Consider the following 12,406-nt stretch of genomic DNA (forward strand, 5'->3'; position numbering starts at 1 on the left):
ACAGCAGTACCTCTACATAGATATTTTCTGTGTAAGTTTGGGTCCTTCGAGAAACAGATATCAAGATAAGATTTGATATGCAGAATTCCCCACCCTACTTCTTTCCCCTCCAGAGTTGCTTGTTGGAGCAGTGCCATTTCTAGTACTCTCAGGAGTTTGCTGGGAGAGCCCCAGAACCACATGGCGAGGTATGAAGGTTGCCATGGATTCCAAGGTGAGATAGAGACTGTCAAGCAGCTCTGCTCCCCATAGTAGGTTACGTTGAAGGTATATCTGAGTGGGGTAACACGATGGCCACCACACCCTCCATATCCCATTCAGGCTTGGACACCCTTCCCCCTTGTGGACACTTTTCTTACCCTTGTCACATTTGACATCCCCACCCATACAGTGTTCTCACTCTGCTCTGCCTTTGACTAGTAGGATCACTCTTCATCCTTGTCAGAGTCAAGTTTTGATGCTCTTACTCAAAGGTCTACCTCTCTTTCTCCCACATACAGAGGCTCTCCTTACTTTGTTTGGACGGATTTCTCAGTTTTGGACTACCATCCTGCCTCTCACCTGTGTGCCTAACTTGCTTAGCTCCACTTAATGGCTTTAGGGCTAAAGTGTTGAGGGAGAGAAGGAGGAAGAAGAGCCATCCTTGTTTCTTATATCTGCAACTGGCTATATTACAGTTTCGTTCACTGACATAGAGAAAATAGTAGGATGATCTAAAAACAAATTTGGGCCTCAGGTGTGTAGGGGAGAAATAGAACTTTGGGTTTTAAAATAAGGAATTTTGAATATCTGTGGGACACCTTCATAAAACTAATAGGCCCAGTAGAGGAGTCTGATTGGAGATAAAAGAATTGGGAGTCATTAGTTTGTATGAGATAGTTGAAATCCTGAGTTTCAAAGAAACTGCAGATAAGGGAGGAGCTGGCAACGGAGAGCAGCAACAATCCTGCCTGAAGGATGCACTGAGGGATGATACCAAGGGAAATTAAGGGACAAGAGAGTTGTAAAGAAGAGGGAATGAGTGTCCAACAGTGTAAAAATCTACAAAAATAACAAAAGATCCACTGGGATTTAACAGCCAGTTTAAAATTTAGTTAAAATGGAGTAAGCCCAGATCACAAGGTTAGTTTAGTAAATGGGAATGAGGAATTCAATCAGGCCAAAACAAAAACATGTATTATAAGTTAAGTAACATAAAAGCTAGGTATTGTCATGTAGACTGGGAAGCTGTCTTTTGCATCCTTTCCAGTAAAGATATATATGACTGATTAGACTTGTGGATTTAAATTGTTCAGTTCAGATCCGTAAAACTTTAGGAATTACTTGCTTACGTGAAGGTACTCCCCATTTTGTGTTGATTTTATTAATCTATGTTACTAAGCATCTCTTCAGCCAATTTTACAGTCTCTGAAAAATTTTCACCTTAAGGTACATAGATGATCTTCCACTTAACTGCACTATAGGAGATATGGAACCAGAATTACTCAAAAATAAGTTTTTGAAGTATTAATTTTTTTAGCCACTTAATTGTTTTTTTATAGCCTGTGCTGAAAATAACAAGAAATTTGATTTAAAAAAAAATGATTTTTATGAGTTAGAAGATAATTTACACATAAATGTTAGGCTATTAAGATTTATATCCTGTCAGTTTCAGAAGTATTACACACTTGTAATACAGAATACAGCTTTAAAAAATATGTTTAAAATAATTGATATTGTATTTATGACCTGGCTTGAAGTTCTTCTTTGGTGAAGAAAGCAAGCTTAGAGCATGACTAGCTTTAAAAAAAGATTTTGTAAACATTTACTCAGTAATCAAATATTTTGAGCATCTACTGAACAGGCATTTTTTGTGGGTGTTAGAGGTAATAGTGGTGAAAAAGAAAAATCCTTTTCCTCACGGAGTTTAAATTCTGGAGGGGGGAGGCCGAAAATACTTAAATAAATGGATGGATAGATAGGTGGGCACTTACTATTTAGCAGGTACTATTCTAGTCCTTTTATATAGTGCTATAGAGAAGAGTAAATCAGGGAAAAGGGAACATGGTGCAGAGGGTATTGCTGTTTTAAATAGGATGATTAGGAAAGTGTCATTGATGAAGGGACATTTGAACAGAGTCCTGAAGGAAGTAGTGGAAAGAACCATGCAGATATGTGGGGGAGAGTACTCAGGCAGAGGAATATCCAGTGCAAAGGCTCTAATGTTACAGCACACCTTGCTCTTTGAGAAAGAACAGAAAGGGTGGAGCAAATTGAGAAAGATAAAGTCAAAAAGTAAGATAGGAGGTTAGAATGGTGGGATGTGTGTAGATTATATATGGCCTAACAGGTGATCATAAAAGACATTGGCTTTTACTCTGAGATGGGAAACTCTTCGTGGGTTTTGAGTAGTGGAATGATAAAATATAACACTTTATCATGTATTCCAGGTACTTACTGTTAATCAAGTGTGTGTGTTAGTAAGTAGCATGGTCAGAAGACTCCTAGTGATTAGGGAGGCTCTTTTAGGATTCAGTGACAATCCTAAACTGTTTGCAGAAGGTGATTCCAAGCTTGGAATTACCCTTCATGATGATCAGTACAGTTTGCTTTATTTTCTTGTCACCTATGTTGTAAAGCTTCTTAAATGACTTTATAGCTCAAGCCTAATGGATCATACCTGCCATGTAACTTTTACAAATGTTAGTGTTGCACAGTCATTTGGAGACTTTGGTAATTTGCTTAAATCACCCCTTGTTTTATTAGTGTAAACAGTTTTTCTCAGTGTCTACTATGATTTCAAAGTTAGTCTTTGCCTTGGAATGTTTCTTTCATGCTCTCAACTGTAGTTCAATCAAAGACAGGCTCCACAGGCTTTATTTTTTCAACATGTGTGCTATGCCTGCTTTTGTTCCTTTAAGTATCCTAAAGTAAACAGTTCATATAGTTTTGAATTATCAAAGTTGTTATGAAAAGCAAGGTTTATGAGAAACTAGTTAAAAAGTTTATGAGAAACTAGTTTAACACACTCTCTCTCTCTCTCTCTCTCTCTTTCTCTCTCTCTCTCTCTCTCTGAAATTAGGTCTTAAAGTGCCACTAAATCAACAAGGGATAGTCGTAAAAGTTACCCTGTATTTTCTAGGATTTGAGGAAGGTCACGGAGTAGCTCTGTTTTCTTTAAATAACCTTATTTTAAAATTTTTCTTAGAGCAAAATTATTAGTATACTTCTCCTTCATCCTGGGATGGAGCTGACTGTAGGTGTCTTTTTAGGTACCCTTAGGTCAGGACCTCTTTGGACTTACCACTACCACAAAAGACACTGCCAGAAGAATGCTGTTCTCTCCATTTACAAAAGGAAAAGTAATGTCCCTTCTCCCTTTTCTTTCTCCAGCAATTACTTTATGCAAAGTCCAACTTTATTTTGTTTGGGCTATCTGAATTTTTAATTTGAAAAATTTAGTAATGAGTATCTATATTGGAGATTTTTTTTTTTTTCCTTTTTGTCTTTTTTCATGCCCGGCAACGGATCACAACCCTCAGTGTCGCGCCCGTACCGGACTGGGACCGGCCACGGGATCGCAACCCTCGGTGTTGCTCCCGCACCTTGCTCAGCCAGTGAGCGGCCGGTCTGTATGTGGGATCCGAACCCTCGGCGGGAGCGCCGCCGCACTTTCCAAGTGGCGCACTGTAGCAGTGCGCCACCGGGCCGGCCCCTATATTGGAGATTTTAATTTCTCTGATTATTTATCCTTTGTTAGCTTAGCCAAACCATTATGGTAGGTAATGCTATATGGTTTCTTCATTGGTATCATAGAATGCTATGTGAATTTTGCATTGCAAGCAGTGCTCAGTCTAGAGGATTTAGGTAAAGTAGGTACGGTCTATCCTCATTATTTGCAGATGCTGTATTTGCCAATTCACCTACTAAGTAAAATTTATTTATAATCCCCAAATCAATACTTATGGCACTTTCACTGTCATTTGTGGACATGTATATGCAGAGTGGCAAAAACATTGAGCTACCTGACATGCATTTTCAGTTGAAGTCAACAAGGTGATGGTCTTCATTCTTGTTTCAGCTTTTATACTGTAAACAAGTGTCCTTTCCATGGTCTGTAGTGAAACATTTTCCCCATTTTTGTTTTGGTGAATGTGCTGTTTAAAATGACTCCCAAGCATAGTGCTGAAGTGCTATCTAATGTTTCTAAGTGCAAGGAGAATGTGATATGCCTGATGGAGAAAATAATGTATGTTAGGTAAGCTTTATTCAGGTATGAGTTATAGTGCTGTTGACTGTTAGTTCAGTGTTAATCAACAATATATATTAAATAAGGTGTCTTTAACAGAAACACACGCAAAAAAGGTCATGTGTTGATAGGTTTATGAAAATGTTGTGACCAGAAGCTTGTGGGAACTACATTTTGCCTAGGAGCAGTGGTTCAGTATTTTTGAACTCAGTGGTTGCAGCAACTTCATAGAACACAATTACAGTGGATAACTAGAATCAGCTATTTAATTAAGGGTGATGATTTATAGAGACTTTAGATATCAGAAATGTTTCATAATTCCCTCTTTCTGAAACCATTGTTTCAGGTATGTTTAAATACAGGCATGCAGAGTTGTAACGTAAAATCTAATTGTACTATGAGCTCTAGTCAAAAAAAGTTAAAAGACATTGATTAACATGTGAAGAAGCATTTTTAAACATTATCCTCCAGAAGATTAATATGTACCTGAAACATATTGAGTGCTCAATAAATATTTGTTCTAGAGTTATAATCTTTGAGCACTGTCATGATACTGGTTTTGGAAATGAAGGTCAGTATCAATGTCAGAGGATAACATTCCTTCAGGATTTTATCCTATGTAATTATTGTAGCCTAAGGTGCATGAAAGAAGACTCAGTTGAGTGTCAAGTTCTTGTCCCTGCTTTGCTTGAAGCTAGCAATCTTGAGAAATTTACTTAAACTCTTTGAGCCTTGATTGCCTTGTTTGTGAAGTGAAGAACATTTCAATTTAAAAATTCTGTGGTTTTCTTTTATCAGTATTATTCCTGACCTTGAATCATTTCTATTCTCATCATGTCCAATTGCCAAGGAAGTTGCGCAATTTAATGTCAAAATATATGTCATCAGATTTTATTTTACTGAACTCAAGGTCAGTCTCATTAGTTATCAATAAAAACATAAATTATGTATCAGATCTATCTTGACATGATGTACTCTTATTGGTAAGAAGAAATAAAAGAGCATCCTTGAATTTTACATTGATTTTTAGATATAGGATTCTGTTTGCTGTTGTTTGTGTTTTATATGATGCAGTGTTCTAAATCACATAAAAAGTTTTCTCTAAGATTAGAATTAGAGTTTTAAAAGCAAAAATGTACATTATTTTGACAATACTTCATTCATTAACTTTTTCTGGCTGGCAGTTCCGAGTTTTAAATCATAGGTGCTTAATTTTTTTTCTTTTTCTTTTTTTTTTTTTTTTTTTTTTTATGCTGGCCAGTATAGGGATCAAACCCTGGACACTGATGTTATCAACACCACACACTAACCGACTGAGCTAATCAGCCAGCTTACTCAATTTTTTTATTGTGGTAAAATACACATAACGTTTACCATTTTAGCCATTTTAAAGTGGACAATTCTGTGGCATTTAGGACATTCACAATGTTGTGCAACCATCACATGTCTATTTTCGTATAACTTCGTATAATGTATGCTATACGAAGTTATTTCTTTTTCTTTCTTTTTTTTTTTTTTTTGGTGACCGGTAAGGGGATCGTAACCCTTGGCTTGGTGTCGCCTGCACCGCGCTCAGCCAGTGAGCACACCGGCCACCCCTATATAGGATCCGAACCCTCAGCCACTGCGATCCCAGTGCTGCACTCTCCAGAGTGAGCCATGGGTTCGGCCCTTAATTTTTTTTATGTATATAATGTGTGGCATTATTTTATGTAACCTTAAACATGTCCCTATAGATACCAGCAAAGGATGAAATTTAAGAATGAACGTTATGAAGAGATGCTATATCAGATAAAATTTTAGAGCTTATTTAAAAATTTAAAATTTTTATCAGATAAAACTTGAGAAATATAGTAAAAAGAAATAAATTTAAAGCATCTATAATACCACTGACTAAAATGCAATTTATTTTGGAATATTGTCTTCTGGTCTTTATGCAGTTTAAAAATCATACTGTGGTCATATAATTTCCTGAATTTCCCCCCCAATATAATATAACATAATATGAACATCCACATTTTAACAAATTTTTCATGAACATCATGTTTAGGGATTGTATTCTAATATATCTATGTCATGGATTTTTTTATCTTGAACATTTGGGTTTTGATTTTTATTTACATTTATTTTTACCTTTATTTTTTGCTTTTGTGGATAAAGCTGCAGTGAGCATCCTCTGTGTAAATTTTTTTCCTGTTTTTAGATTATTGCATTAGGATAGATTGCCAGAAGTGTAGTTACTGGGTCAGAGGATATGAACTTATGAACTCTTTTCCTTTTTAAAAAATAAATTTTTTGTTTATTTGCTGTCCAGTCAATTTATATTCATTGTGAAAAACGAAAATGATAATGATATACTTGTTACCTGTCAGAAAACTGTGTCTGAAGGGAAGGTTCTGTGATCAAAGAACTTTGGGAAATTCTCAGGGTAAAAAGCCTTTTTAGTTTGATTTATTTTACCTCGGCATTTCCTCAACTTAACTGAGCACTAAATAGTTTTTTTGTGATATATACTTCTTAACATTTGTGGAAATTTTATACAGGACATAGTTCATGAAATACCGATCTAAAATTTAAAATCGTTTTATTGATTAAGTTATGTTTTATTGGTGAAAGCAACTAAATTAAACTATAAAGCTTCATACTAAGAATTATTTTAAAAAGATTAAAATCAAGCTGTTTACTGTATGATTTTTCTGTATATCTTTATAAAGTCTCATAAGTTTTACAATTTAAACTTTCTATATTGATTAGTAAAGAACATCTTAATGCCTTGATGGCATAAAATACTTTTTACAATCTTTTTGTTTGTTTGCAAAATAGGTCTAGTTTTCTTAAACTTGGACTAATTATTTATATAAGTGCAGCAAAAATAGTGATTGACCATATAGGCTCTTTTTAAGTCTGCTTTGTTGGAACATTTTACAATCTTTAATGATATTTAGAATGTAGACATACGAGGATACTTCAAAAAGTTCGTGAAAAAATTGAATTAAAAGATAATATGAATCCTTCCATGAACTTTTCGAAGACTCCTCGTATAACATGAAAACGGAAGATAATGTAGATCATACAAACCTTGTTTTTTCCCCCATTTTTCCCTGCAGAATGTGAAAACCTTTGCATCTTCTGATAGTCTAGCCAAGGTCCAAGAAGTAGCAAGCTGGCTTTTGGAAATGAATCAGGAACTGCTCTCTGTGGGCAGCAAAAGACGACGAACTGGAGGCTCTCTGAGAGGTAACCCTTCCTCAAGCCAGGTAGATGAGGAACAGATGAATCGTGTGGTAGAGGAGGAACAGCAGCAGCAGCAGCAGCAGCAGCAACAGCAGCAGCAACTAAGACAACAAGAGGAGGAGCACACTGCAAGGAATGGTGAAGTTGTTGGAGCAGAACCTAGACCTGGAGATCAAAATGATTCCCAGCAAGGACAATTGGAAGAAAACAATAATCGATTTATTTCTGTAGATGAGGACTCCTCAGGAAACCAAGAAGAACAAGAGGAAGATGAAGAACATACCGGTGAACAAGATGAGGAGGATGAAGAAGAAGAGGAAATGGACCAAGAGAGTGATGATTTTGATCAGTCTGATGACAGTAGCAGAGAAGATGAACATACACATAGTAACAGTGTCACAAACTCCAGTAGTATTGCAGACCTGCCCATTCACCAACTCTCCTCTCCGTTCTATACAAAGACAACAAAAGTGAGTATATTCAATCTACTGTTAACCTGAAAAACTTTACATATCTATTTTAAGTGTAATGAAACTTTTCTCACAGTCTTTGTATTATTGCAAACTAATCTTCAGATGTGTAGTACTAAAGTGAACTAATTTTTGTTTTACAGAAGGTATCAGTTGGTATTACAAATAGAAATACTGATAATGGCCCAATCTTATAAAAAATGGAAGGAAGGTTAATTGACCGTGTTACTGTGAAAAATCATTAACATCAAATTGTCTCCTAAACTTTGCTCCCAGACAGGGGTCAGTAGGTTGTGTGAGGTGTAGAGGGTTGAAGTGAGACATGATTTGTGTAAATCAAGTAATAAATAATCTTTTTATTTATAAAATGCAGCCAGTGGCATGGGCTGTGTATTCCCAAGTGTTACTACTCCAAGGCATAAGTTACTGGAAGTTGCCTCAAATTAGTTCTGTTTTTTAATTTAACATTAGGAAATTAGATAGAAATCATGAATATCCACGTAGAATAGACTCGTGAATTAGTCTCATAGAAAGGAACATTTTAACTTTACTAATAGCTCACTTGTTTTACAGACGTTAAAATAAATAATGGCTACAGTATTTTATCCTCTTACTCCTATTTGCTTATTTTTAAGTTTTACAGTGAATCATTGATGTAGCCTATAAGCAATATACAAACAGATTTAACATCATCTCCTTTAACTTGACCTGTAATGATGTATCGTTACACACTTGGATTAATACTTGAATTGTTAAATCATTTTTGCTTCAGCTTGTAAAACATAAACTCTTTCTTTTTTTTTTTTTCCTTTTTGTCTTTTTTCGTGACCGGCAACGGATCGTAACCCTCAGTGTCGTGCCCGTACTGGCCCGGGACCGGCAATGGGATCGCAACCCTCGGTGTTGCTCCCTGCACCTCGCTCAGACAGTGAGCGGCCGGTCTGTATGTGGGATCCGAAGCGCCGCTGCACTTCCCAAGCGGCGCACTGTAGCAGTGCGCCACCGGGCCGGCCCCAAACATAAACTCTTTCTAAAACATGTTTATCCCTAATTTCCCTAGCCAATCCACAAGTTAGATTTTATTTTGCTGGTATGATCTGAGAAGGAAATGTCATCAGGTAATGATTTTCATCCATTTTACCATCCCTCTCTCAAGATGTTGAAGCAGTAGTTTTGAATCTTAGCCAGATGGCTGTACTACTAACAACTACAGCCCTGTTTTGTCGGTAAGGCTCAGACCTATTATAGTGTCATTCCCCCAGCTTCTTTCATCAAGTCTTGATCTCACTCCCTCAAGGTTATTATATCGAAAGAGGGAGTTTATATCTCTTCATTTTTTTCTGAGGGTTCAGTTAGAGGAATGGGGGTTTAGTACTTAAGGTCAATTTGCATTATCTCACTTAAGAAAGAAGTTCAGTCAAAACTAAACCTTGCTGAACAATGCAAAGCTGTCACTGGTTTCTGCTACATTTTAAATTAAAAAACAAAAAAGCTAGCTAGACAAAACATGTTTTTCCAAAAGGAGAAGTCATAATATTCTACAGGGAAACTTCTGTTACTTAGATTTGACAGGTGCTTTATCTTTCCTTTACCTTAAAGATGAAATTGTAAACAGAACTTTTAGGTCTGTCTTATATAGTTATATATAATTTCCTTTTTAAAAACAAAGCATACTGAATTTAAGTTAGTTTTTCCTCATGATTCTGAGTCATGAATCACAATTATTGTGCTGTATGTATAAGACAACAAGTGTGGACTGGGTACTAACAATAGCAGGGATAGATGTGTGTATGCATTTATGTATATATGTGTCTGTATGTATGTGTGTATATATGTGTGTGTATACTTTTGATATATTGTTTATCATGAAGTCATTTGCCTTCATAAGTATGGCATGAAGAATATAAAGCTGATCGCAAAGGCAGTGATGCTCTTCTACAAAGTAGGATTTCGTCTGGAATGGGCCTAAATGTTTTTCTTTTTTGTCCATTTCTGAAACTTTGCTGCAGGATCATTCCCAGAGTACTTTATTTTTCAACAATATTTTAAAAAGTCACCTATTATTGCATTGCTTAAAATGTCAGTCACCCACTTATGTAAATCTTTTTATATGATAAATAGGGAGAAACTCTTACTAGTGCAAGTGCTTTATTTTGAAAGAGTTTTAAATTCTTGATTGTTATAAACATAAGACACTTCTACAAACATTATCCTAGGTCACAGTTGCATTTAAGTCTTCTTAAACTTCGACTATTGAAAAGAGTAGAGAGGCATAAGAATCAATTTTTAAGATTCCATTTTTAAATGTTAATGTAAGATTAGTCTTCTATAATTTTGCCTGGCATATCTTTCAAATTTTGCTTTTGGTAGTCTCCTAAACAAACCCCATGGACAACTAGACTTATTTACATACTCTTCTTGAATATGCTGCATAAGCAAGTATGTTATTAATGAGAAAAAAACTTTTGGTTCTTCCTTGCATTGGTTTATTCCCTGAAAGCATATTGAAAATTGTCAATACTCTGAGGACAGTTTTCTCACCTAGTCACTAAAATTGTGTTCTGATGGGAGCCTATAGCAAACAATAATACATGTTAGAAATTCCAGACTTGCCTAATGTTAAAGTCAAGAGTGGTAGTAGTCGAGACTTACTCAAATCACACTATAAATGAGGAGAGATTTTAATCCTAATCTGCCTAACTTTTTAAAAAGGGCACTTTTCTTTCCCTGTGCTATGCTGCCCCCTATGGTAGAATTTGGCAACATTAATTAAATTAAATTTTTTACTAAAGAGTTTCAACAGAACTGCTAGTGAAAGGTTCTAGACTCTGGAGTGTGATGGCTTTCTAATACTATTTCTCATTTGAAATCATCAGAGCTACTGTTTAGAAAGTACAGAGAGTTCAGTTAACTACTCATCTTTGCCGTATTTAACAAAACATTATTGAAGATATCAGGGCTCAAGGCTAAAGTTGTAACAGGAAGAAATGACAATGTAAAAAAGAAATTTGTAACAGAGATCACTCTCTCTAGAGTCCATCAAACATGCTTCTTAACCAGGGGCTGTGTGCTGGCTATTTCTCTAGATTTGACTAGTCTGCCTGCAAATTCTGTAGTCAACTTGCTTCTTCGAATATGAATGTTTGTCTCTTCAGTTACTTGCGGTTTTTTTTTTTTTTTTTTTTTTTTTTTTTTCAGCTGGCTGGTTTGGTGATCTCTTCGGTTTTAACCTCCTCTGCTATATAAAAATATAACAGCCTTATATTTTTTAAAAATCTTGTTTTCTGAAGAGATATCCAGCTTATATTAAAGAATCTTTGACATGTTTTATGCAGAGTATCAACTCATTTTCTACTAGGATGAAAATCAAATGAGATTAGTCTTAGGCTAGGTCTTGTATTTTTTCTGATCTTTTCATGAAGTATGTTTGAACACTGATTTCTGATGCTCCCATATCCATCTTAGTGCCTTCCATCTGTTTTCACCTAACTTCATTTCTTATCTCAAATTATTCTATTTTTTCTGTCCATTCTGATGGTTAGATTCCTCATATAACTAAACATTTTGAACAGTTTTTATCCATTTGCCTCAAGGAAGAAATAAATGTTTATTAAAACACACACACACACACACACACACACACACACACACACACACACACACACACGAGGGGTCTTCAAAAAGTTCATGGAATGATTTCCATTATCTGTCAATTCCACTTTTCCATGAACTCTTTGAAGTACTCTTGTATATGAAGTAGTGTGTCTAGTGTATTGGAATCTAGGGCCCTAAGACCATCTCTTATCTTCTAGGTTCTAAACAATAGAGGAATCAGGCACAAGGCTCACTAGCCACTCGGGATCCACATAACAGTTTTGTTTCTGGTCCAGTATCCTCCACCCACCCCTAGAACCAGAGCTGCTGGGAAACTTTGTAAGGACAATGTGGCTAACATCTGAAATCTAATAGGGCTCTAAGTTGTACTTTGTTGTAGAATTCTAAAGAATGATGGTCTCAGAAAGTCCCCTGCCTAATCTAAGTCCCTACAAGACAGAGAACTTAAATTCCAATTCTGTTAGGTATAGACATGTCCAGAGAGCAAAAAGTGCTATTTAAGGTAGTCATCTTGAAAAACATCCACTAGTAAACATGGCCTAATGAACAGCCGTGTCTCCTCCTATTTTTGTGAAGGAGAAAAAACGGGAAACATTGACTCAGCTTAATTTAACCCAATTTTAAATATGTGGAGAGCATGGTGGAAGTGGGGAGATGTGGTACAATGGGTGATATGGGTTATCACCTAACGTGGTAGTGATAAGAGCTTTTCAGATCTGAGCTTGAATTTTGATCATGCCATTTATTATAGACCATAAATATGTAATCTCATTGAACCTGTTTCCTTATCTGTAAAATAAGACTATAATGTTTACTTGTCAGGGTTTGTGTAAGGATTAAGTGAAACAGTATATGTAAA

The 12,406-nt window shown here is 35.8% G+C and overlaps 1 protein-coding gene across 1 annotated transcript in view; it reads left to right on the top strand.

The window, feature by feature from the left end:
* The window catches only part of FBXW7 (F-box and WD repeat domain containing 7, E3 ubiquitin protein ligase), a 211,284-nt gene that overhangs the window by 113,803 nt on the left and 85,075 nt on the right, over positions 1 to 12,406 (top strand). Inside the window, exon 2 of the mRNA XM_008572596.1 lies at positions 7,336 to 7,932. Within this exon, the coding sequence (XP_008570818.1) occupies positions 7,405 to 7,932 (528 nt within the window). The 5' untranslated portion in view covers positions 7,336 to 7,404. The remainder of the gene's footprint in view (positions 1 to 7,335; positions 7,933 to 12,406) is intronic.

The sequence above is a fragment of the Galeopterus variegatus genome, unplaced genomic scaffold, assembly GCF_000696425.1.
Source record: "Galeopterus variegatus unplaced genomic scaffold, G_variegatus-3.0.2 Scaffold808, whole genome shotgun sequence".
Classification (NCBI taxonomy): Eukaryota; Metazoa; Chordata; class Mammalia; order Dermoptera; family Cynocephalidae; genus Galeopterus; species Galeopterus variegatus.